Here is a 26,330-nt window from a genome sequence, read left to right on the forward strand (position 1 = left end):
GCTCAAACTCGGGTGTCTCGATGCCAGCGCTGCCGTACGGCGGAGACGCGCAGCGCAATTCATTGCATCAGTTTCGGTTTCGGCTCGGGAGCAAACGGGGGGGAGGGGGGGGGGGGCTTTACGGCGGCCATGACGTCACATTTTCTCTTCAAGCCAGAAGGCAACCTTTCACGACGCCGCTTGCCCCTTAACCCAATTAAAGATTAGTTCCGCCGCATTCAGCCTGTCTGAAACTGCCCAGAGTTGTGGCTGGCCACCCCACCGAAATGTCTACTTTGTGTTGTTGTCGATTTCGTTCCGACTAATATGCGTGTCGCTCTCTGGGAAAGAAGGGCAGACCACTCCGAGTTAGACGGGCAGGACACTTCTACGTCACACCGGTTCACCAGCGGTGCTTACGTCACAGAACGGGTGAGACGGGCGTTTTCCGGATCTCTCAAAACTGAGGCAATAATATCCATTAAAAATTGGTCCCAAGCGACGATTGACGCCCATAATCCTAGGCAGGCAACTTGGCCTCTTTATGAAGCGAACCATATCAGTTTTACGAATCCAACTTTGGTTTCAGTAACCCTTTTAAAAAAGGTTGTTTCTCTGTTGTATAATTGCTGTTTCGTTCATGTGTTATTGCAAATAGCGCGCATATCGTCCATGATAGACACGCCGAAAGCGCCCTGTTCAGCATATTTAACGAAACGTTGGAATGAGTAGAAAATTTTAACTACATCGGTCGGGTTGTCTGTGCTGATCCCGACCGCGAGAAAGAAATCCGGTGCAGGATAGGTATGGGATGGGAAGCGCTTGACAAACACTCCAAAATAATTAAAAGTTAGCTACCGCTATCACTCAAAAGAATAACATACAACCGATGCATCGTGCCGGTATGACATATGAAGCGGAAATTTGTCGCCTCGCTAAACAACTTGAAAAAAAAAGTTAGGTCGGCTCTTCGGACCATGGAAAGAATAATGAGAGAAGTTACGTTAAAGGAGAGGGAACGGGCTTCCTGGATAAGGGATAGAGGATATTATAGCTCAATTGTAGAAAAAGAAATGGCCTTTGGCCGGTCATGTAGTTCGGCGAAATGACAGTCGGTGGACAATTAGGGCAACGGAGTGTATACCAAGAGCCGGGTCTATAAAAAGGGGAAGGCCAATAACTCGACGAAGAGGCGAGATAAGAAATTTCGGAGGCAAATAATGGACTCGAACAGCGCAGGACAGGAGCGGGTGAAGGTCGATGGGCGTGGCCTTTGTCGTGCAGTGGGCCTGGTGGGCTCTTGTTGTTGCTGCTGCTGATGGTGATGATCATAATTATGATCTTTTCGTTCGTCTGCTATTACAAAGGTGGGCGGGTTGTTCTTCAGCACGGGAATAAACTATTTATTTATTTATTCCTTCCATCGCTCTCCCCCAACGTGAGGGATTTGACTTATCCTATCTGAGTAAATTCATTCGTTCATTCATTCGCTCATTGATTTTTTAGTGGAGTTGAACTGCCGGTGCAAAAAACACGGAACAGGTGTCATTCTTGCTTGTACGGTCCACATTTAGCTAGCAAAGCTGCGTAATTCAACAAACCAACTAGCAAAACTCCCAGTCGTAGTGCTTCACTTAGTTAAGTTCAACAGATTTTCGATGTTCGTTAAGTGCTGCGAATAAAGCGATAGAAAACATTCTTAGCCCCCTCCCCTCCGTTTTTTCTAGACTGTGTCACGTCTCATTTTATTGTGGGTGACGTAGCTCGGCACTAATGAATAGCGTGAAGTATTCATTTACGGCATCCAGCGCCTCTCATATCACCTTCTTGCAAAACATACTGTTGTTTTATGGCGAAGGACAACAGGCTGACGTAGAAACCGCTGAAAAAGGAGCAGTAAACGTTTTGCACCCAGGTAAGGTTTTGAATCTAAAGCCAACTAATTTCAGGATTTCAGAGCACCAACCATTCGTGCAGCTCTTTGCAAAATACGCCCCGTTTAGTTGTTTTATTTATGCAGTTGTGAAACCAGGACGCGAGTTCGATTCCCGGTCGCGGCGACCGCTTTCTGGTGGAGGTTAAAAGCAAAAACGCCCATGTGTGCGAGATTTCGGCGCTCGTTAAAGATCCCCAGGTGGTTGAAATTAATCCGGAGCCCTCCACTACGGCGCGCCTCATCGCCTGCGTTGCGTCGTCGCGTTAAACGCTTCAGTCAATCAAATCAAATCAATCAAGCAATCATGCTACCGTCGACATCTCCATTCCACAGGAACCTCGGCTTTTATATAACCCACCCACAGTGTGCATTGAGAGTACCGAAAAAACAAGAATGATGTGTGCCGAAAAATAAAAATAAAAATAAAACGGAAGCGTTTGTAAGGAGGAGAATAATATTTCGGGCTTTCATAACAATAATTATCGCGCTCCTTTTTCCTTGGAGTATACGTCTGTTTATTCGTACTGATTTCCAGAAGTGATGGCATGATGAAACTGCCGAATTCTCAAGGAGCCTTACGGCTATCATGGGAAGCAAAAATGCACGTTTGAATATTCGCCTCAGCATTGCGCGCAAATAAAAGTACGGGACAACGGTGTCAGATTCTCGAAGTAACACAATGACTGGCAAACCAATTTAAATTGCAAGAAGTTTTCAAATATTGGCGTTGTGGATACGAAAAAACGGAAGGTTTAAGTAATATGCTACGGAAAATAATCCGCGTATCACCGACCTTTGATTGCGTCGGGGAATGAGTAGAAAGCCGTAGACAGGAGGAAGAATCGCTTACAAAAGTAGGCGCATTCAAAGTACTGTCTAAGAGCCTGCTATCAAATTCGCATAAATATTCTCAACCCACGCTTTCTACTTAGAGTCGGGTAATTGGTAAACCGATACGGCGGACGATAGGGAAGAAATAAAGGAATTTCGTCCGTATTTTGATTAAAAGCGAGAAATTGTGCGATAAAATGGACGAGTGGTGTGGGCGACTCGTAACACCAGATTTGTGCGAAATACCCTTCCTTCGATTTCAACAATTCAACTGTCTTTCATACAAGCTCACGTATCCGTGCGTCATGTCCACGTTTTCTTTTCTTTCTTTTGTTGGTAGGTAGAACTTTTGAGGGGGCTTGATAGAAAATGTTCTGCGTGTGGATAAAACATGTAGATAGGATATGGTTTCAGCACACCACGTGTGAGATGGAAATGCTGTTTCGAGCGTTGTTAGCGCCCGTTACGAAAGCTCCTAATACATTTCGTTCAGCCCACGTCGGGCCTTCGAGTTGTGGACCCTCGGCAATTATGCGAAATGCTTTGTTTTCATTTCCTCACCGTTTATTCTTTTTTTTACCACGTCCACCCGTCTTGAAATGTGTAGGAAATATTCCAAACAGAGAGAAAAAAAATAAAAAATGCCTTTGTTTTGGGAGATCCTCGGTACATTTTTCTCAACCTCCTACGCACACTTATAACCAAACACCAGGCCAATTTTCGCAGATCCTTACTTGCGTTTGAAGTGGTTCTTCGCCTCGGCTTTTATTTCTCGCAAACTTTTATAAGGGCGTCGAAAGTTTACCTTCGACAATAATGCGTTGTTTTCAACCCTTGGTTGTTTTTCTTGCCGTCATCTGTATTTTTTCGCCTCACATTTCTGAAGAAAAAAAAATCACGCATCTCCACGAAGTGAATCATGACGAGTGGGCGAAGCACTGGGGATCGTTCCTACCGTTAATCACCCGTGCCATTGCCCACTCACGCGTGTAAATGAGTGGCAACGCGTGTGTACAGCATATACAATTCCAATCCAATTCAATCCGATACAATTCAATTTAATCAATTTAAATCCAATCCAATATAATCCAAATACAAATCCAAATCCAATCCAATACAATCCAATACAATCCAATACAACACAATCCAATTCGATCCAATGCTCCTCCCGCATGCGCAACACTGTGTGCACGGACGCCAAGGGACAAGCCACGGGCAAAGCGAGGTCCGAAGGTGCTTCGCTCCTAAAAAAGCTTGTTTGACAGATTGCTTGAGAAGCATACGGGGATGGAAAGGAGGGCGAGAGGAAGTGGCGTGCGCGGAAATTCGTTTCAACCCGCTCCGCTACAGACATCACCCGAATGCAGGCCGCCAAATTTTTCGCCGATGCCAGGCGCAATGCGCTCCGCCGCTCGCGTCCCCCGTCCGCTCCTTCGCGTATTGCTCTTTCCGCGTGACTTGTTTGGTAATGTCCGTTTGTTTCTCCAGCCGATTGAATTCCCCATTTCCTGATTGTTCGTTGTCTTTTTTCTATTCCCATGCGATCGGCCCTTATATTGCGAGACGTCCACGTTCTCAGCTACAGGTTCTTTGTGTTAACTGTTTTTCCAGCTCTTGTTCTTGTTTGTGTGTGTTTTCCCTCAATATCGGTGTCACAGAACATGGACAATACCTCGTGCATGGCCCTCTCAGTTCAGGCGCGTTTCCTCTTACCGACTCGCTATTTTACTTCAGCCTACAGGTTTTTATATGCTGGTCTTCTTTCTAGTTCTTACTGTATCATTGTTTATCAGGCTTCCCCTACAGGCTGTCTTTATTTCCCTTCCTCCTTATTCGATTATCCGTAATAACATATCTTGGTTTTTGTCAAATACGGGCTCTATTTTCCCTAGGCGAAGCCTTAGGGAGAATAATAATCGTATTCAAATACACACTGAAGGATCTTCAGTACTGTTTGGCCGGCACATGGCGGCATGATCCCGACGTTGCGGCGTTTTTACTCCAAGGACTGCTGTATGTTGTGTAAAAATCATGCCCTCTCAATTTTGTTTGAAGTTAGGTTCGAGTGCTTACCTGCACAAAATTAGTTCATATTCCGAGAGAGAGAACTAACATGTCTCGTTGTGACTGTGTTGCCTTTGTGTTGTGACAAGATGCCTTTATTTCGTTCCTTAACGCCTGTAAAACGCAAAGCGTCTTGCGATCACAAGCTTATACAGCTTTAGCTGATCGTGTGAAAATTGGCACCTTCGTCTCGAGTATCAAGGGACGCTTAAGTGAAACTTCAAGTCGCTCTAGATGGATAAATTAGCTCACCGAGAACACGAAAATACCACTATCACGTGTGTATTTTTAAAAACTAAGGTAGAAAATAGAGAAAATGCGAATACCGGTGCCGCCGCCACCGGCTATAACACGCAACCTGTACCAGAAGATTTTAAATCGTCTGGCGTGCGAAACGTCTTTCCTGACTGCCGCTGGATGGCGCTACTCGTCCATATTTGGGTTGGCGGTGCCGTTTTTCGAGGAAGCGTGCGAACTATGCATGAGCGGTTGGTTCGGCGCCGACATTCGCTGGTCCTCAAAAGGACCATGTGTTTTAAGAGCGAATGCTCTTTATAAGCGACCCCAAACCATCCACCGCCGGCGTCGGCGGCGGCGTCCGCAGTGCTCTTTAAAGAAAAAACAGCATACGGCGCCAGGTTTCGATCCGAGGACTTTGCGGGCCGCAGCGCGACGCGTTACCGACCAAGCCACAGACGCGACGGTGATATCAGTGTTAGACGCGCCTTATATCTTTAACGCATTCAAACTACGTCGTCAGCGGCGTGCGTTGGCGACTCAGCGGCGTTATAGCGGCTTGATAACTGCGTGGTGTACACGTGATACTACAAACCCGATGGAAGAGATGGAAGAGAAGGCGGCGAGGGGGTGGGCTGCGGGGGCCGAGCGCAAGCGCCTCAAGCGGGCCGACAACCGTGCATTCGCACTTTCACATTCTCCCCCTCGGGGAAATGCGGGGGAATTTTTTCTTCGACAAAGCGTCAGGGCTGATCACGGGTCCCATGAATTAAAATTTTTCTCAGAGGTCCGGAACTACAGAAGACGTTGGATTTAGGGAAAGCACGACTGATTTGACCGAAACTGACCACACCACTCGGGACGTCGTCCCGTTGTATTAGGTTGCTTCTATACCACTGTAGATCGTCACTGTCTCGCTTGCTTCCGGTTTATCTTGACACAAACAGCGACTGACGTCGCTTTTCGCGTCAGTTTTTATAAGCGTTTTAATGAGCTGTTTCTCAACAATTAAGACATCTTTAGGCACCGAAATAACGCTAAAATGGCTTTGGGAAGGTCAGACTATCGTTTGAATCCAACATGCCGGGTGCCCTCAATGTCCCTTTAATCAGTTAACCTCCGCTATTACCCGTCCTACCATTTACCTACGGCAAAGCCAAGTTGGCAAACGGACATTTATGATCGTTGTCTTCGTCGCTATCGACACGGGATTGACTGAGTAGTTGAACTGTCACTGCCGTGTTATAAAAAAAAAGAGAAAATGTGAGGATAGAAAGAAAGAAACGAGTCATCGCGTAAACCATGAGAGATAATGCGGCAGTACCGGTGTAAGCGCTTAGCCAATCATAGCGCTCCTATTACTCCGACCGATTACGATGCACCCTCTCCTACCTGTGTTGCAATCACATGCGTGCCGGACAAAGCACCAGCAGGGTGTAGACTTGGCGTGCCAGTGTGTGTGAAGTGATTTTTCAGCGCGGTAACGTGCAGGGTCTACCGGTCCTATAGGTGTTGACCAAGCGAAGGAGTTGCGGTGTATACGCCGAACGCTGACGCTGAAAATCGTAGCGCAAGATTTTTAGTGGTGACGATCCTTCCGATTGTCTGCGTACTGAGATGGTGCTGCGCCCGACAGAGTTGAAGGATGGTGACGCGCAATAGTTTGGCTTTTCTATGGGCGTAAAATCTTTCGGACTGTATCTTTGAGAAATTCAGCGAAACTTGAATGTTTTAGCATCTTATATACCGCATTATGTATTTTGTTTACTTTTTAATTCGTTTTCATACTGACTTATTCTGTACCGAAGATAATTTTTGAATGACAAGCACGTGTAATACACAACTATACCTACCCTCAATGACGCGGTGCTGTGGCTGTTCTGTTAGCCACGAAAACAAAAACGTGTGTCGAGATTTTGGTGTCGGTCACATGACTCCGGCAGACCTAAATTCATCCGTAGTCTTCCACTACGGCATGGCGCAAAGCTAAGCTCCAGTTTCAACATAAAACCCTGCTTCCCCCCTCCCCTTCTACCTCCTCTCCCCCCCACCCCCCATCCCCGTCGCGGAAACCGGCGATGGCCTTTTTTGTCGCATAGCAGGAGTGCCTTACAGACACAGCACGCTTTCAAGGAGGATTGAAGCCTTGCTTTGTTGGCATGGCATTGGGAGGTTTGTTTGTTTGTTTGTTTGTTTGTTTGTTTGTTTGTTTGTTTGTTTGTTTGTTTGTTTGTTTGTTTGTTTGTTTGTTTGTTTGTTTGTTTGTTTGTTTGTTTGTTTGTTTGTTTGTTTGTTTGTTTGTTTGTTTGTTTGTTTGTTTGTTTGTTTGTTTGTTTGTTTGTTTGTTTGTTTGTTTGTTTGTTTGTTTGTTTGTTTGTTTGTTTGTTTGTTTGTTTGTTTGTTTGTTTGTTTGTTTGTTTGTTTGTTTGTTTGTTTGTTTGTTTGCATCGCATTTATTAACTACAACTAGTCTACGATTACAAAGCAACTAAAGTAGGCCATTATTTGTCTTAGCTTTGACGGCGGATGCCCGGCTAGGTTTAAACAGTTACAATCGTTCCAGAAGGGTAATACTACGGACACATAAATGTTGTACATTCATTACAGACAATATATGTGGCTGAGTAGAATTTCTGGGGTACATATGTTTAGCGTGCGTTCAGCCCGAAGTAAGAACCTCGTCATAAAACATCTACGTTCACCTTCAGCCTAACATTCTGCGCATGGCTGCGTATTATGTTTATATCCCAAATAAATGAAGAACGGAATTTCTGCTTCTCCAAAGCCCCCATGGTCATGCATTCCTGCCCATTGTAACGTTAATCTCCGTTCACTGCCCTAGTTGCCTCAGAGGTCAACGGTTCTCACTATCTTTCCCGGTATTTTCGCCTTATATACACTACCTAACGCCAGCGTACCATTGTCAAATCACACGAAGCTTGACCAACGATAAACTCTCGGGTGCAGTTGCCTAGTAGCTGTGAAAGTCGCCTCATTTGTATTTAGTACAAATATTTGAAACGTGTCAGAAAACGTTTTCTGACCCCATCACTCATTGCAACACAACAAGCTTGGTTCTTGCCTGCAGCGAAACAAAAAAAAAAAGAAAACACGTTACATGCAGGAGGGTTTTTAACTGGGCTAGTTGGTTCATTGCATGAAGTTGAACAGCGCAGGGACGGGACTAAGAGCAGAGGCGACAAACACGGGCGCTGTTTGTCAGAGGCGACAAACACGAGCGCCCGTGTTTGTCGCCTCTGCTCTTAGTCCCGTCCCTGCGCTATTCAACTTCATACGTTACATGCACCCAGTTGCTTTTGTTTCCCGATGAAATAGTTGTTGGCATATTTCACTTCCAGAATAGGTCACACAGGGATTTGTTTTTGCACCCTACTACATTAAAGCGCATAGAATTTGGTCTGTTTTAATCAAGAACTCCGCAATATTGTCACGTGGCCAAAGACGACGCAGCTGTCTTGAAGGGAAAAAAAGTTTATTGGAGCGAACTTGTGCCGTAGAGTAGCTCATAGCTTGTTGTTCGCGGGGCAGTACGACCGCCCCCTCAATGCGCTGGTTTTGGAGGCGAGCGGAGCCGGGGCTATTAGCTCCGATACACTACGCGAGGCAATCCGCGCAGTCGTCAGAGAAGAACTGTGGAAACTCCTCCCAACAACGCCGCAATCCGAAGTCGCCTCTATGAACAACGTAATCCGGGAGGAAATTCAACTAGCTTTGAGGACTCCTACCCCATCCGAAGTACCCCGCACCTGTACCAGATGTCACGTGACCAAAGACGACGCAGCTGTCTTGAAAGAAACCCAAGTTTATTGGAGCGAACTTTTGCACCTTTAACAACTCAGAGTACACAGGCGGCGAAACAGCAGTCAAAAAAGTGTCCTGCGCAGACTGGTGCCGGCGAATCGAATGCTGCGGCGTCTGCTCTGCGTTCATTTATCTCTCGGCGGGAGTGCTTCTCGAAAAGTCGAATTGCATCCAGAACACTGTAGATCATAGAAGATTATTCTAGGCTGGTAACGTTTGTTCACGACACTCTCTCTATCACAGGAGATAACACGTGCGGAATAAAGAATAGAACATGAACTTCACTTAGCCCACGGATAACACAGATAACATAGCCCGGCGCATCCAGTCGGCAAAAACAAAACATAAACAATTAAGCCCAAAACATGGTTCGTGGCAATATCTTCCTTCTGTTTTGTATGTACTCGCGAGCAGTCGTAGGCAGGGATTTTGTCTGTAAGGTCGTTTCAAATCAGCGCTGTGCGGGAATGAATTAAGGCCACCGGTAGCTGCTAGCTACACTCAGAGAATTCATCTGTTGCTCTTTCGCACCATACACAATCGCAGTGGAACAAAAACAATGCCAATTATTTTTCTTTCGGTGGATTTCTTACGATATAGCTTTTTCAAGGCTTCAGACGTTAATTCTGCTTATTTTCGGCATCAGGTAGACGTGAACCTTCATGCATCAATAAAAAATTCGCTCTATAGGTCCTTAACGTTGGAATGGAAATAGCCGCTCGCCACGATGCATATAAATTGCGATTACAACTGTCTCGAGTATTCTCAGCTTGCCGTCTGTGCATATTTCTCGATCTAAAAAAATCGACGTACTTTCTTTTTCCATCTTTTTTCTTTAAGTATTCACGCCCTTTAAGGCCCTCCAGTACAAGCGTGGCCACTTTATTATTTCTATCTGCTTTCGATTTATTTGTTCTTACACTATGATCTTCAGAGTAGCGAAATTATTTGTTGATTCTTAACTGGTTCGCTAGATGTTATCGTCACGTTCGCACCCCGATTTCTGCAACGAGTTTTGAAGACCCATTAAATACACCGGTGCCTCCTAACTTTGTTTCCTCTGTCTATGAAATTTCTTTTTTTTTTCTAGAGTGTTTTTCCAATTTTTCTGTGTAGTTTTATTCCTGTTATCGAGATGTTTTTTTAACGTGTGGCCTCTTAGCCGCGTATGTATAAATTGCTTGACGGCCTTTTTAAGGGTGATTTACATTTCATATTTCCGCGTCATTTTATTTTCAACGTTTTTTTTTTTTTTTGCCCCGCCTTACAATAGAATAAACATGCCGCAGTACTAAAATTGCTTTCACCAGATGCGCGTTTTTTTAAGTATGTAATGATTTTCGTGGGTCGGGTCAATCTTATTTCCTTTTTTTTTTAAGGCTGGCTGCCTTTTTTTCGGTTTGCTCCTCAGCAAGCTCGAATAGAAGATATCATAGCTCAAATTAAGAAAAAGAAATGCACTTGGTCTGGTCGTGTGGTATGACGAACTCACAACGGATGGACCACGAAGGCAACAGAATAGGCACCGAAAGACGGGACTATAAAAAGGGGAAGGCCATTAACTCGATGGAGAGACAAAATAAAAAAATTCGGAGGCAGAGAATTGACTCCGGCAACGCGGGACCGAAGCAGGTAGATGTCAATGGGGGAGGCCTTCATCCCTCAAATAAAGTCTGCACTGCACTGTGAGCGTTCACTTAGCACGATATGCACAGGTGAAGTTGTGACGAGGGCACTCTAATACGACCATGATTGGGGTATCCAAAAGGAGCCGTTCAGGAGCCACAAGGGGTGTGTTTGGGGGTACATCTAGAGAGAGGGTGAACGATCCGCCATCATACTACTTTATAGAGACCTGTTTTGAGACCGAATTCTGTAATTTTCTGTAAAATTTGGGGGTTGTTTCTGTCGTGTTGGACATGTTCTTCGGAAGTCGTCGGGCGTACGTGCGTCGTAAGGAACTGGTCGCGGTCAGTCCCTCCCCTTTTCCTCGTGTCCCACACCAGGGCCTATTGGCCTCCTCCTGTAATAAAGTCATCCATTCCATTCCATTCATCCCTCAAAGGACCTAAATATGATAACAATAATGATAATGATGATGATGATGATAGTGGTGTTGTGTGTGGTGGGGTATGATGATGATTATTATTTGATGATGTCCCCTCAGCTGTCTGATTTTCTAGGTAACTTTCTCATGCTTTAAACTCACGATAAAAATTGGTTGAGCCAGATAACTCAGGCAAATTAATGTTTAATACCAGTCAGATCGCCCACAGGGCACCGAGGCTAGGGGCTACCGATTAACACACCGTTTCCTGCTTCGTAAATTGCTACGGTACCAAAAAAAAAGCAGTTCTTTTTACCATACGATCAAATACTAGGCCCCGGCGTCGAGACTGAATTGAAATTTATCAAACGCTGTAAAGCTGTGAAGCCTTTTAATGTTAAAAACGCACTTGTTGCAATTCAGTGCTTCTTTGATGTCAAAAACAATCTGTGTATAACCCAAGAAAGCAACAACCAAAACGAATGAAGATCCGCCGTACGAAAAACTGCCGACTCAGAGTTTTCCTTAAGCTTCGAACAAATTTTTCAAATTTCAGCGTCTTCCACGGCCCCCTCTCGATTGCCGTCTTCTAAATTCCTATCACCCTTTACGATTTCTTCGCCTACGACGCAGAAACGGGAAGAAGCCCCAGATGGGAGCGAGAGGCCGTAGCTTCAGTTCTTTAGCTTGTTGCGTTCTACGTTGGTATAATCACTTTCTATACATCGATGTCTTTTCTTTTTTTTTTCGTAATCCACTTTGCCGACAACGAAAGCCGAAAGGATTTATAAAGGGCGCCGCCAGGCAAAGGTCAGCTCCCTTGTTAGGCCTCCAGTGAGGCAAACAAAGACGGGTCTTTGCAGTGCTGTGTTTGCTTTTGTTGCTTCAAAGGCACTGCACTGCAGCTTCCTCCGACTTTGCTTGCAGTAGGAAGGATTAACTTTTTTCCCATTGTTTGCGTGCGTGCGCGCCTCCCTTCGTGCCCCCACAAGCGACCTAGCGAAACCAGGACCATATATTATTCGGGAACACCGACGTTTCTTGAGTAGGACCCTTACCTTCCCCGCAAAGAGCGAAAACACTGCTTCTAAAACGCGAGAAGTGATTTTTTTTTCTTCCTTCATCCCTGCATTCCCTTTATTTAATATTCCTTCTTTAAGCTCCACAACTGCATTTAAAAATACACGCAAAAAAAAATCTCAATTTCTTCCCGCTCCTTTGTTCCTTCGCTTTTATCTCGTTCCTAATCTGAGAAGTTGGCCAGCTTTCATACGGATTTTGTCCGTCAATCGCGGTCCCGAAATCATAAATTGAGAATGAATAGATATGTGGGAAACAAATCATCATCGGCCTATGCGCATTCACGTGGCAACACTTTTCAGCGCTTTTCGCTGTTCAACGATGAACATTCTGGCTGTTTTACGCCAGACGCGGCGTACCGCAAGGGCCCGTTCTGTCGCCGCTACTTGTTAATATTAACTGTCGCGGTGATTCAGTGGCCAAGGCGTTGTGCTGTTGAGCACGAAGACGCGGGTTCAATCCCGGCAGCAGCGGCCAATTTTCTGATGAACACAAAAAGCAAAAACACCCGTGTGTACGAGATTTCGATGCACGGTAAAGATCCCCAGGGGGTCAAAATTAATCTGGAGCCCTCCACTGCAGCGCGCGGCATCGCTTGCGTTGCGTCGGCGTATTAAATCCTACAATCAATCAATCAAATCAATCAGCGAACAGGGTATACAGAATTCTCAGAAATGGTCTCTGCTGAAGGAAAATGAGCTCTGATTTCAGGTTCCAGGTGGTGTCCTACGGTTGTCGGGTGCGCTTTGTTTAGGCGCTGATGCAACTACGAGGCTAGTCGATTGAAGAGTCAGTCGACAAATGGACGCGAAAGAACCTCCGGCAAGGGGGCGTTTTCGGGGGAGGTAAGGTTACCCAGGTGGAGCGAGGTTCTGTGAAGCGTACGCTGTAACTAATATTATGGCAGCAGTACTGCTTCGAGGCACAGTTATATACTCCTCACTGTACGAAGAATCCCGGGCCATCTCCAACAACGTGAAACTTGTGGAGGGGCCAAGCATGCCGTGTAAAATTGTATTCTTTGCGACTTGGCGTTTTTGCCAACGGAGATGAACCCGTTGGAGGGTAGAAGTATACAGCTTTGCTGTAAAAGTCTGGAGTCTTTGCAGAACGAATCGTTCCAGCGCGGGGCGTAAACGAGTGTCCCGTTGTTTTAGTTCCGTGACTACATGAGACGACGGTTGCGACCACGACATGACACGACGACAGCCCAACCCCGTAAGGGACTACGCCCCTAAAATACCGCCGTTGAAGAAGAATTTGTCGTGGCACTACATTCAGACGGGACTGTTCCGGTATTTTTTTTAACTGCAAGATTTCCCAAAAAAGCTGGGTTGTTTTCTCTGTAGCTGTAGGGCTGTGCTGAGGGTACAGTCGGTGTCTTTTTTTTGCAAGGACGCGCCCCTTTATTTGGGGGGGGGGGGGGGGGGGGGGGTCGGAAGGGGGGAAGGGTATTACCTGCAACTTATCGTGAAAATGTTAACGCATGCAGAATCTTCAGTTGGCTCGCTTTTTCTTCATGGCTCAAGACCATTATAAAGTGTTGCCTTTTCGTTTATGAACAATAAAAAGGAATGTGTTTTTGATTTATTGAAGCAAAACGAAGTAAATATTCATCATCTTGCCACGCTGCGCGACGCTCCTGTGCATAAAAATTAAAATTAAAAATAAAAGGCCGGAAAAAGAATACTTCTTTTGGATTTGTGGTGCGAGCTTACTGATATTTTACTGGTTAGAGCTTACCGGGTGAGCTTACTGGTACTGAAGCAAGCTTAGAGGTATTTTGTCAGACATAGATTCTTGTGTCTGCTTTATTTTTTTATATATACTTACCTTTGCACTCTCAAAATTGTTTTCAAATATTTTGCTTCGATTGTGAGCTGACGTGACACGCAGAAATAAGTTCTGGAATGCAGACTTCGTTCGCTCAGCCCCCTTTCGACAAATATCGCTGCGTGTCTTTACACACTCCTCCCTTTCTCCACGCAGCCGCACAGTCGTCTGCTGACTGTGCTGGACTCGGCCAACATCCAGATCGACGAGGTGCAAGGCATTGGCGAGGGGGACGACATCGAGCACGAGCTCGAAAAGCTCAAGGTGGGTTTAAAAGTTTCAACTTTTAAAAGGAGTTTGAACTGTTTTGAGCTTGTCACTCAAGTGAGCGCACGCTTGCTCCGCTGTTCCGACAGTGATGTGATTAGGGAGTTTTAGTTTGGCGTTTTTACGCTCCACTCCGCTCCGGGTAGCCCCGATAAGCTGCAGCGGAGTGGCAAGCAATTTTCTCATTTTAGTTACCCGTAATGCGCAGCGAACCGGACCTTTCGGACTACCAGCGCCATCTGGTAAACTTTGGCGTAATGATACAGAACCGAAAACCACTGCGCCACATTAACAAAGTAAAAGCAGTACGTATAGCTTATTTGTTTATTTAATATCGACACGTGCAATCGTATTGCGTTACTGGTCAATTACAATGAATGAAAAATAAATTTTCGACTTGGTGATAGCCACGAAATAGCCGACAAAGTTGCGTTCCAGATCCGTTCGAATCTTTTTCGATGGCAACGCTCGAACGCGGCGTTCTGTCTAGTTCTCCTTGTTCATACGGTGTCACTTTTCCTGAAGAATCGTTTGAAAGCGCATTTACAAGTTTTTCGCACTTTAACGTTGATAGAAAACAGCTTTCGCGGTTTGCGCGTCAAACATGAGCCTGAAGCCGCGGCGCTCGTCGCCGTCGTGGTGTCTGTGAAGGCAACCATCTGAGAATAAGCAAAGGCGATTTACGCGTGCGAAAATGCGACCGCATCGCCCCGCCGCGCTAGCGGAGAGTGCCGCGACGGTCCGCCCAGCCTGCCCTCTAGCGGACCGTGTTTCACGCTCCGCTAGCCCGCTTACGGCTAAGCGGAGAGCGCACGCGCATTCTCACTCCCGCTCTGCTTAGCTGATGAGCGGAGCGTAAAAACTTAAAACTAAAACTCTCTATTATCTACGAGTATATACCACTGTCCACGGATGTGTTCTCGTAGCAGCTTGTATGCCAGCTAGGTTTCTTTTAAAAATCGCAACTCGCACTTCTAGACCGTATCTGAGAAATGCAAAGATTCACCGGTTGTTTGTGGCAGTACTCGCGTTGGTTTTCGTATTCGTTTGTTTAAAAAGCGATGATTCCTTTTTGTCAAACGTGCGATATAAACTGTGACCTTCAGCTATGATGCAGGACAAAAACTTGTTTCTTAATGAAAACTCTCTGCAGCTCCAGGTTCATCAAAAAAGCTGATCCAGGGCGCCTGTAACTAATAACCAATCGCTTGAATGTGACAATCTAAGAGGAGTTATGAAATGAACTTCCGAAAAACGTATTTTATTTTGAGGGTGTCAGTCTTAGGATTTCTTAGCAAGGAATCTCATGAAGTTTTGCTGCGCTCGCTGGGCCTCGTGGTATTCTGCAAGCTAGTCTCCTTGTGATGATTCCCGCTGTTTATAAAACTTCTCGAAAAACAAATCAGGATTGTTTTTTTTTATTCTAGTAGCCTGATTATACCCTGCCACTTTTCTAAAAGAAGTTCTGAAATGCCTAGAAACTGGTTGCAGTTGAAACTAGATTCTGGAACTTCCTTCAGGTGATATCTAAAAGTCGTGGACCGCAAGGTCTCCCTCTAGCCGAGTCACCAATTCTAATAACACCCGCCGCGGTGATTCAGTGGCTAAGGCACTGCGCCGCTGAGAGGGTTGGATTCCTGGCCGTGGTGGCCGCTTTTCTGGTGGACGCGAAAAGCAAAAACGCCCGTGTGTTCGAGATTTCGGCGCACGTTAAAAATCTCCGGTCGGGCAAAATTATTCCGGAGCCCTCCACTACGGCGCGCCTCATCGCCGGCGTTGCGTCGGCGCGTTAAACCCTACAGATCAATCAATCATCAATTATAGTAACAAATTTTGTTATGAGCGGCATTTTAACGTTGGCGGTGGCAACTTGATGAACTATAGCTTGATTAGACGCGCATAAAAATTTGCATAAACCATTGGTTTTTACAAACTGGTTTTGTTATGACCAGTAATTACTGTATTAGAGAAGAATATTATACCGGAATGAATTATGGGAAAGGGTTATCACAGGGTTACGTGTCTTTCGTGCTAATGGTGCAGGAGAAAGACGTGCGCATCATCCTGGGAAACTTCGACGAGTACTGGGCCCGCAAGGTCTTCTGCCAGGTAAGCCAGCAACTCCCGGGCTGACGGACTCGCTTTGACGCTTTGCCAATCTCCTGTGGCGCCATTTTGGAAATTATCTGTATGAAACAACGCGTGCGAAGTGAAACGAAAGCCGGTAATGTGGCAAGAAAAAAACATTCTTTCTTATGTGCACATTTTACGACAAAACGTGGGAAACACAAATGTTGGACAGGCGACAGAAAATAACGATTTTGACGGGGACTTTATACTTTTTCCTCTCTGTAACTTTTGAGTTTTGCACGCTGCGCCCTAGACTACCATGGTGCCCAAGGGCTCTAAGTATTTAGTGCGTTTTTCATTGTGCACTTCGCAAAAAAGTATACTGCGATGTTAAAAATGAAATTATGTTGAAAGGTTTCTTGAAGATGAATTCCCGTATTAGTTTTGTGCATTTTCTGGTTGTGTGCGTTGTTTGTACCGCCTTTCTAGTTGCCTGGTCACGCCTTGTGTTTTTTCTACTTTTCTTTCTCTCATTTTCTCCTTAATATGCACCGCTGTCCTTTCTTTCCCTTTCATTTCCCGTATCCCCTCCCCCCTGAGTACGGTAGCCAACCGGACAGTATTCTGGTTAACCTCCCTGCCTTTCCTGTACTATTCCTTCCTTCCTTCCTTCCAACGTAGCAGCGCTTGACAGCACGAAAACATTGTATGAGCGCACGTTTATTTTGCTGCCCCTTGTTTTGAACTTTAATTGACTGTTATAAAATGATACAAAATATGTGCCACCTGCACCACAACGGTGCCACAGGATGTTTTTGAAGTTGAAAGTAAATTAACAGCTCTGTAGAGAAGCGGTTTAGAAGGTACAAAAATAAAGTTTTGGGGAGTTGAGGGCACGGTGTTTTCATTTTTTTAATTATTCGCGAATCTTGTTTTACATTTATTCAATCAATCAGTAAGTCGATCAATTCCTTTTATTTTGTGTGAAAATGGTGGTGGCGTCCAGGGAATATTAGCCCTACACAAACACAGATTCGCAGTTGCTGTTAACGCAGCTTATTGGGTTGCTAGTATCTTGGCATGTGATAAGTATGATTGTATTGCAAGTACGTGTTTACGCGAGTCCATGTATGACTATTTATGCTTATGTTCCGGGAGTTATGTATGCTTAGTCGAGTCATTGTTATGCGGAAGCCCAGCCGCCTCAAAGCTTTCTCTACCCGTCCGTATAACGCACACGTTTCATTGCGTTTCATCTCGATCCGCAGGCCTTCAAGATGGGCATGTACGGCCGCAAGTACCAGTGGATCATCGTGGCCATGTACGCGGAGCGGTGGTGGGAGACGCCGCAGCCGGACGTGTCGTGCGAGCCAGCCCAGATCGTGGAGGCCGTCGAGGGCTACATCGGCACCGACCTTCTCCCGCTCAGCACTAGCGAGAACATCACCGTCTCGGGGCTGGTGAGTGTCAACGCAGCTGTACCTTAGAGGAGGAAGGTCGATGCTGTTAACAGTGGAACTGTGGTAGCTCGAGACTTTTCGTCCGTCTGCTGAAGGTCCGGCGTCACGCACGAGTACAATGAGGTTCCCCGATCCACCGGCAGAGGGCGCAGTGGTCTCTTGAGGGCGGGTAAAACAGCCCCTCTGTTCCAGCAAATATCACAGTGGGTGAAACAGGGTAAATTCTTTAGGTGAGAGGACTGCCTCGGCAGTGGCAAAACCAACGTTCGATTATGTAGTGGGAAATTTATGAGAACCTTCGCACTAATCGAGAGACAGCGAGAGCTGTCTTTTTGGTTATCAGGTCGCCAGTACCCCATTAGGCTACACTTTAAAGGGGCACTGACACAAAAATTTTGCATCTTGTTTTTTCGTTGCGATAAGTAGCTAGTGACCTGTAGAAACCTCATTTGCTTCAGCGTGCGATGGTTGTTTAATTAGATGGATTTTCAATGCGGCCAGTCGCAGTTTCGGTTTCAGCGAGTGCCGCGAAACGATGGATTTTGTGGATTTTGTGTGAACAAAGCTGACCACGTGACCGTCGGAGGGATATCACAGAGCAGAGCCGCCGTAGCACTGTCGAATCCGCATCGACGGCAGTTTATGCGAATGCCCCCACGTACTGATCTCGTGAGGCGCTTAATTAAAAAGCGACCGTGGATGTGACGCAGGCGCTGCGAGTGCAAATGCTACTGCGGCTAAAGAACGACGCGCGACGCTCGAGACGGTGGGTGGCAAGACGCGCGCTGGGAGCAGCCGGCCGGTCCGCCTACAGGTCCTCCTACAGATGTGTTCGGCTCAGCACTGCGGCGGATATTCGAGTGCCGCTCTCGTAAGCGGTGCAGATGACAATTTTTAATGCAACCCGCCATCGCATCATTAACTCCTTTCCCATGTAAGCGACCATGGTCGGGACTTGGGGACAATTTCGTGCAGCGGTAACAAGCTATCACTGAGCTACCTGTGCCGGCCTGGGCCACTTCGCGGCCGTGGCCGCCGCCTGCACAGCGACCGTGCGGCTAGCTCAGTGAGCTTTTGTGCCTCCGGCGTGTTTTCGCATCCAATGGCAATAAACAGTAATAGAAACAGAGTGCCTGGAATCGCTGTAGAACTTTGGTCGCGGCCAGCTGCCCGATTAGCTGACGAAATCACGGCGCCTCCGCCGCCAACGATCGGGTTGTTCGTTCTCGAGAGCAGAAGCTCCGCCCTCCGGCCCTCCGATTGGAGCGGCGAGCCGGGCGAGCCGGCGAAAAACGCCGGTAGTGCGGAAGCGGCGAACACAAACTCGTGACGTGTTTGGATGTTGTTTATTTACAATTGCGCGTGGTCCTCTGCTGGCTGCTCGGTTGCGTTTTGCCCACTTCAAAATTGAGTTTAAATAGGTTCTAGGCTGTATTCGCCGCTGATATTTTCCAGATGATGTATATGTGTTCCCACCAATATATCTCCGAAGTTATCTCGCCTTCAAAATTTTGTGTCAGTGCCCCTTTAAAGTCCTCCAACTCGCTTCAGTCCATGTAAATACACGCCCCTATACGGTGGTAAAGAGGCATATGTCAACACCTGACGGAAACACAAATATGCTTGCGGAGTGCAACGATGAGCAGCCGTGTTAAAAGCGGAGTGGTAATGTCACCTAGGCCGTTGAGGCAGGCGAAATGCTGACGCAGCGTCTGAAGACGTTGATCTGGGGGGGATGATGGAAGAGGTGGCATTACGGGGGAGTGCCAAATTGTCGAACTCGTCCCGACCATCGGATGACTTGGCTATGATCTTGAGGCTGCTCCGCTCTTCCTTGCCAGGCAGGTGGCAACGACTAACGACACATTCCGTGCTGCGCACCGATGGCTATTGAATACACCAGTACAGGAAACTATTTATAGCCGGCGACACCTAAAAAAACGCGTTTGTCAAGGTTTCTTCTACTTCGAGACGACATGACGCAACGCAGGCGATGAGGTGCGCCGTAGTGGAGGGCTCCGGATTAATTTTGACCACCTGGGGATCTTTAACATGCGTCGAAATCTCGTACACACGGCACAGTAAAATATGCTGTTGGGATAGTTGGTGCATATCGCTTTAGGAAAAAGAGCGCCAAAAACACAACATAAATCATATCTGCCTAAATTCAGAGAATTCTCTACTCATGCGTAGCATTCTTATCCCGCTTGTCTTGAGTGTGAGTTTTTCACAGCCAATTTTTAGGGGCGAAGCTCCTAAAGCCATGGGTCTGTCCATCCCTTGCGTCTCGTGGTACGTGACCGCCGCATGCTTTCGGAGATGTCGCAAAGTGGGCCGCGTTGCACGCGCAAGAACCGGCTGCAACCGGCAGCGCAAACTCGGCACCGGGAGCGCGAGCTTGTCTGTGTTCGCCAACGGAGGCGCGAGCGCACGTGCACTGCGAGGGGGAGATCACGCAAGAGATCACGCCACGAACGCAGGCAGTCGTTCTCGGAGATCGAACGAGACGCAAGGACCTTTGCTCGTTTCCTCTCGTCTTGTTCGGGCACAAGTTCGCCCTAAATAAAAGTTCTTTCTTTACCGTTGTGTCCCATCCTACGTGACAAATTGTGGTAAGGTGCGGGGTAGTCCTCGATGGCGCGGGGTCTTTCACCAGGTCTGGGCCTGGGAGCATTGACTCCGAAAATAAAAGTTGATTTGTACAATGTACGCACACAGTCTTACGTCTTTATTAATGATGTAATGGGCGAACTTTCCCGGTAGAGTTACGGTTACCGATGATCTCCCCCTCTCGAGCTTCGCCCCACTCATCATCATTCATTCCGTGGATATGGCGTGATTTTTTGGTTTTTCTTAATCCTGTCTGACCCATTATCTCCATTTACCCTTTTGTTCCGATAACAGGTGTTACATGCGCGAAATCGGCATTATTAGGGCAATTCAGATCGTTACACGGTTTGCCATTGCCGGTATAATTTTATATTTTTCTTTGTGTTTTTTTTTCAGAAATTCGTTCAACCAATTATCCCCACTTACGCTATCATAACGATTACAGGTGGGACTTCTGCGAAATCTGGGTTATTGTGGGAATGCGGGGCGTTACACGGTTCGCCATTTTCCGTATTGTTTCTTTATTTTTCTTATTGTTTGTAGTTTCGCACAATTTTGTTAAACCAGTTATCTCTACTTATGATGTTATAACAATTACAGGTGGAAATTTTGCGAAATCTGCAATATTGTGGAAATGCAAGACGTTACACGGTCCTGGCTCTGCATATAATGTTACGCATTAAAACGAAGAACGACGACATAGATACGCTGTCGTCGTTACTTATTTTTGCGCAGTGTTTTTTTAGCATTCCTTTTTCTTTCAACGACAGAACTACGACTATTTAAGATAGTTAACGAGTAGGTTGGAGCTGTCGCGAACACAACATATATAGAAAGCTCTCAATCCTTAACTTCAGTACTTGTTAAGATCCTCCTAACAGCTGCGGTCATCTCACTTCCCTTTTCTGTTATGTGACACCAAAAACGGCGGTGTTCTTAGGACATTTTTCTCACCCTTTCCTTGGGCAGAAGAAGCTGACAAATAATTAATGTGAAGTACCTGCGCTCCTTCCGGACTCGCTCAATCAAGGTTTTGCGCCGACAGAGCCGGAATTCCGTCGCGCCGGCGCAACGCCGGATTTTCCTAGGCGAACCCAGTGAACTGACCTTTCACGCTCCGCAAAGGCGCTTCTGCTTACACGGGCAGTTCAGTGGTTGGGTTGTGTAGTTTTCTGGCTGCGGAGATCCGGCCTCACCCCTGATTACATTTATTTTTAAAGCGCAGAGCACTTCAGGGGCTCGCCTTGTCGTCGTAGCTCGCTCGCTGGACCCAAGTAAACCCACACGGCGTTCCGTCGTAGCGGCGTCTCACAGAGGCTTCGAAAGTCAAGCGGTTTAAGTAGTCATAAGCGCTCGAAACTTGTGAACCGCTGGCGCTTGTCATACATCTCCCCGTTGTTTAGCGCAAATAAAACTGCGGGCACATTTCAGGCCAAATATACGTAAATAACCGGCAGCGTAATTAATTTAGTTAGGAACGCTCGTTGGGTTGGTTTTTACGATTGAATGCGAAAGAAGAAAATGTCGCGTTCGAAATGACGCAGAAAGGCTCCGGAGTAGAGTGGAGTGGAGTGGAGTGGAAAAAGGTTTTTTTTTTTTTTTTTTACTATCGCATTGAGTGCTACCGTAGGTGGTGGGTGGACGCGCAAGAAAAAATTACGCGTTCGAAATGACGCGAAACAGCTCCAGCATACGAAATTGAAGCAAGCACAAAAAGAACAGAACTCCCGCTGGCACAGTTTCAGGCATGGGGCGCGCGAGCACTGCGAAGGCGGGAAATTCGAAATGCGTTGGGTGGTAGCCATGAGCGGATAACGGCGCCACAGCCCATTATGGCGAATCACTGTTCTGCACTTCCGTTCCCTTTCACTTTGAGTGGAACGGCTTTTTTTTTTTTTTCATTTTCCTAAAATTACTTTTTCAGTAGATGTTGCTCCGCGAAGGTCAGGTTTTGTGGCTTTATCGAAGTGTGTGGAGATCTAAAAACTCTCAAGTACTTGCGCATATCAAGAGCTAACAAGAAGCAAGATTCGCATTTTTTTTGTGTGGTTTAGTGCTGCAGACTCGAATTATGTGTACTGCTAACCCATACTCGCCTGCGAACTGCCAGTGATGTGCACACTTACCCGCCGCGCGGTGGCTGAGTGGCTAAGGCGTTGTGCTGCTGAGCGCGAGGACGCGGGTTCGATTCCCGGCCGCGGCGGTGGCTTTTCTGATGTTGGCGAAAAGCGAAAACGCCCGTGTGTACGAGATTTCGGCGCACGTTAAAGATCAACAGGTGGGCAAAATTAACCCGGAGCCCTCCACTACGGCGCGCATCATCGCCTGCGTTCCGTCGGCGCGTTGAACCCTGCCGTCAATCGATGTGTACTCTTCTCCACGCGCGATATCTTTATCGGTTGTAGACGTCAGCCGCTGAATCATTGTGCTGCTGAGCCCAAGGACGTGGGTTTGATCCCAGCTACAGCGGCTACCTTCAAGAAACAGGCGAAAAGCGGCAACGCCCGGGCGTCGACATGTCGGCGCACGGCAAAGATCCCCAGGGCAGTGATATTCCGTGCGGGGAATATTCCCTATTTCGGGGGATTTTCGGCTGTTTTTTTTCTGCCAGAGTGAACACGGAAATCTTTAGTAAATGCATGGAATGTTATCAGTCTTGGAGTAAAAAGGAAAAACATTAGTAAACCGGACCTCGCATCATTTATATGTTTTCTTTGGAAGAGTTTCCTTCACGTTTCGGCGGATTTATGTTCAAATATCGCATTCGTGTTCGCGCAAGCAACAAGCATCCAAGAAACCACTTCGAATTCAGTTAATAAAACATGGGAGCCCTGAGTAAAAAATATCTCCGTGCGAAAGAGCCGGTAAAGCTTGAAGCGGCGGCGGCTGAAAGGCCTGTTCACATGTATTTCTGTGAAGGCGGCCGCAGTCCCGGCGCTGAGCTATTTTTTTTTTTGTCTTCTTCATACTGTCCATATGAAAATAAAACAATATCTTGCTTTTTTTTTTCCTACCTGCAGTTTTAACTTGGAGCTTTAGCACCCAAAGTAAGCATGCTGTCTGGTACAACACCAGAAACGCGTAGTCAAATTCTGCTGAGTGGCAGATCTAGTGGAATTTCATTCACGTTGACACTCTGATTCTCTGAAAAGCGTCCGCGTCCGCAAGGCTACGTAAAGTAGACATACGTGGCGCTGGCCAACGCCCAAAACAGACCAGAAATCCACGTAAACATATATCACCTGCAAAAAGAAAATGCGGGGAAATTTTAGGAGAATTCTTAACAAATCTCCGGTGAAATAATGCTAAAAATAGGAAATTTCTGAAGCTATAAATGGGAATATTTCTACCCAGTACGAAACGTCACTGCCCCAGGGGTTCTAAATTAATCCGGAGCCCTCCACTACGGCAAGCCTCAAAACCCAACTGTAGCTTCGGCGTGTTACACCCCCGAAATTTGGATTTGTGGGAACTAGCCACAACGAGACAATCCAGTCGGTCTAAAACTGAAAGGAAACGTCTAAAACAGTGCGCTACGTTTGGCCTCGTGGGTGTTCACTTGATCGTGGCGAGATTTCGCGCTGGCGAACAGTGTAAATCTACCCACATAAAGCGTACTGACAAAGACGGGGGGAGCAGGCAGGGATTCGCAGCTGACGTCATTCGATCGGGTTACGAATGTAATGACTGAGTGTGTTTACCGATGTTAAATAATTCCTACCACGTTTTATACTGCTTTGGCCTTGTGATTGAAGCTAAATATACGCGAATAAATTCGAACCTCTTCGTCATGGCAACGTTTACACCTATGATTTACATGTCCCGCAATAATTGATATGGTAAACCGACCACTGTGCGTCCTTTTTTTCTGGCTAACTAGAGAAAATCTAGCGACCGCAGTCAAATTTTATCCCCAACACACTTTTCTAAAAGTGTATGCACAAAGACAAAGTAAACGTCCTTTTTTTCTGCGCCCCGATCAGTTTATGTTGGCTTCTCACTAAGACTTCTTCTTGCGAGCCGGATAAAAACCCTTTGTTTTTTATATTCTCATTTTTTACGTCCTAGTGCACTACCCTAGTTTTTAAGCGGATTAATTTTAAAAAAAACTGGTCATTCGCTCTTGGTTCTAACGGGGGCGGAAAACAAAAACACTCGTGGGTCCAAATTTTAAACACGGTAAAGATCCCCAGAAAATATAAATTAACTAGTGTCCTTCCACTACCACGCGCCTCATTATCCCCACGTTGCTTCGGAACTTTAATCATATAAACAATTATGTCGCAATTGGAAGGAAGAAATATGCTCTCCAGGCTTCGGCTGTGGTGTCTCTGTTCGCATCCGTAAAACAAACTGTATCAAGCAATGCTGAGGCGATGAGGCGTGCCGTAGTGGAGGGCTCCGGATTAATTTTGACCACCTGAGGATCTTTAATGTGCGCCAAAATCTCGTACACACGGGCGTTTTTGCTTTTCGCCTCCATCAGAAAAGCGGCCGCCGCGGCCGGGAATCGAACCCGCGTCCTCGTGCTCAGCAGCGCAACGCCTTAGCCAATGAGCCACCGCGGCGGGTTCAGCACGGAATCGACTGAGAGAATCGCGACGCCATATTCTGCGCCCCCCTGCGCTCCCGTCAGGCTGTTTTGGATCCTCCTATTCCTTTGCGAAAGCATCGTGGCAGACTCCATCCGTGACGCAGGAAACCGGCCTTGCAGGGAACACATTCAATTGACCGAGCTTTTCTTTTCGGCGGTGGTCACTTCTGTTTGTTTATTCGCTTTTCCACTTTCCGCGTCCGCACCGCCATTTCCGGCTCGCGTTCTTACCGACGTCTGCGCACGGGTGTTCGTGACCGGCATGCCGTTCCCCGTCCATCTAATCAGAGCGTTGCAGAGTAAACTAAAAACCTGCTGCATTCGCGAACCCCTATTGCGCGCGCGAACTCTTTTTTCTCGTGTTCCCGCGTAAGACGTGCTTTCTTATCTTCGAGGTTCACGGCGCCCGAGAACAGTTTGAGAAGTGTCAGCACTACCCGCAGCGAACGAGATTTCAGGAAACTTTAAATGAACTGGGTCGTGGTTGCACAGGAACGTCGTAAGAACGAACTTGTTGCGTGTTCGCAAAAAAAAAAAAAAAAAAAAAACAAAGAGCGAAAGAACCAGCTTGTGAGGAACTTTTGTTCGCGATGCGGCGAGCGCCGCGCTAATGATTGAATGGATGCTTTTTTGGTGGAGAAGTGGCAGCTAGTTTTTTTTTTATTTCCCTCTGGGACGAGACAAATTATGCGGCAGCTTCGTAACTATAATTAAGCAAAATAAGACAATAACTTTCAGCAAACTTGTTCAGCTTAGGGCGGGTCTTTCGCTTTTCCAGATTTTGCGGAAGTTCTGCTTTCTAGGAAATACAATCACATTTATGTACCCATTTATGCTACACTTGGCGAATATTATTAACAAAAAGAACGAAAGTTGAAAATAATTCAGGCTAAAGTAAAGATTAATAATGGGGTTTGGCAAAGCTTGTAATGGCAGGAGTGAACAACAGATGTGGAACACGAATAGCGGTGGGCAAGGGGGGGGGGGGGGGTGATAAAGAGAACGAGAAAGTACAGTTTATTTTTTAGCCTAGATAGCATGAGCAACCCCAGCCCAGGTGGACTTATCTCAGCTTCAGCTTTTTATATTACAGTAGTCGCCTGAGTCAGCCAGGTCGGCAGCAGCAGTGTAGAATGATAATGCACATCGATGTAGTTTGCTATCTTAGGGCACTCCAAGAGCACAGGAGGACCTTTAGGGATACAAAAATTAAAAGGAGATTTAAATTGTCCTTGTTATATAGGAAATTCGAAAGCGATCCATACTTATTCTCCCGCCAAAAAATTTCTCTTAACTTTGTTACATAAGCTTTATCACCATGTTGCTATCCGCGATGAGCTAATCTCCCGGTCTATGTACCGTTCTTCTCGCATCGATCATCGCCACAAAGTGGGTTTTCAGCCAAGCAATACGAAGGCGTTTTATCAGTCTTTTTTGCCGCTTACATCTCGGGAATGAAACCACCTTCCCGAAGAAACTGTTACAATTGCCGATAACCGT

At 46.5% G+C, this 26,330-nt stretch overlaps 1 protein-coding gene and 1 long non-coding RNA gene across 2 annotated transcripts in view; one reads left to right on the top strand and one right to left on the bottom strand.

The window, feature by feature from the left end:
- The window catches only part of LOC144163053 (uncharacterized), a 487,499-nt gene that overhangs the window by 6,650 nt on the left and 454,519 nt on the right, over window positions 1-26,330 (bottom strand). The gene's annotated exons all lie outside the window — the stretch shown is intronic.
- LOC144162187 (gamma-aminobutyric acid type B receptor subunit 2-like) overlaps window positions 13,191-26,330 on the top strand; it is a 106,013-nt gene continuing 92,873 nt past the window's right edge. The window contains exons 1-4 of the mRNA XM_077692660.1: window positions 13,191-13,214; window positions 13,986-14,093; window positions 16,140-16,205; window positions 17,435-17,626. Coding sequence (XP_077548786.1) covers window positions 13,191-13,214; window positions 13,986-14,093; window positions 16,140-16,205; window positions 17,435-17,626 — 390 coding nt within the window. The remainder of the gene's footprint in view (window positions 13,215-13,985; window positions 14,094-16,139; window positions 16,206-17,434; window positions 17,627-26,330) is intronic.

Source organism: Haemaphysalis longicornis, unplaced genomic scaffold (genome assembly GCF_048455015.1).
Source record: "Haemaphysalis longicornis isolate Haplotype H1 unplaced genomic scaffold, Haemaphysalis longicornis Haplotype H1 scaffold_12, whole genome shotgun sequence".
Taxonomy (NCBI): Eukaryota; Metazoa; Arthropoda; class Arachnida; order Ixodida; family Ixodidae; genus Haemaphysalis; species Haemaphysalis longicornis.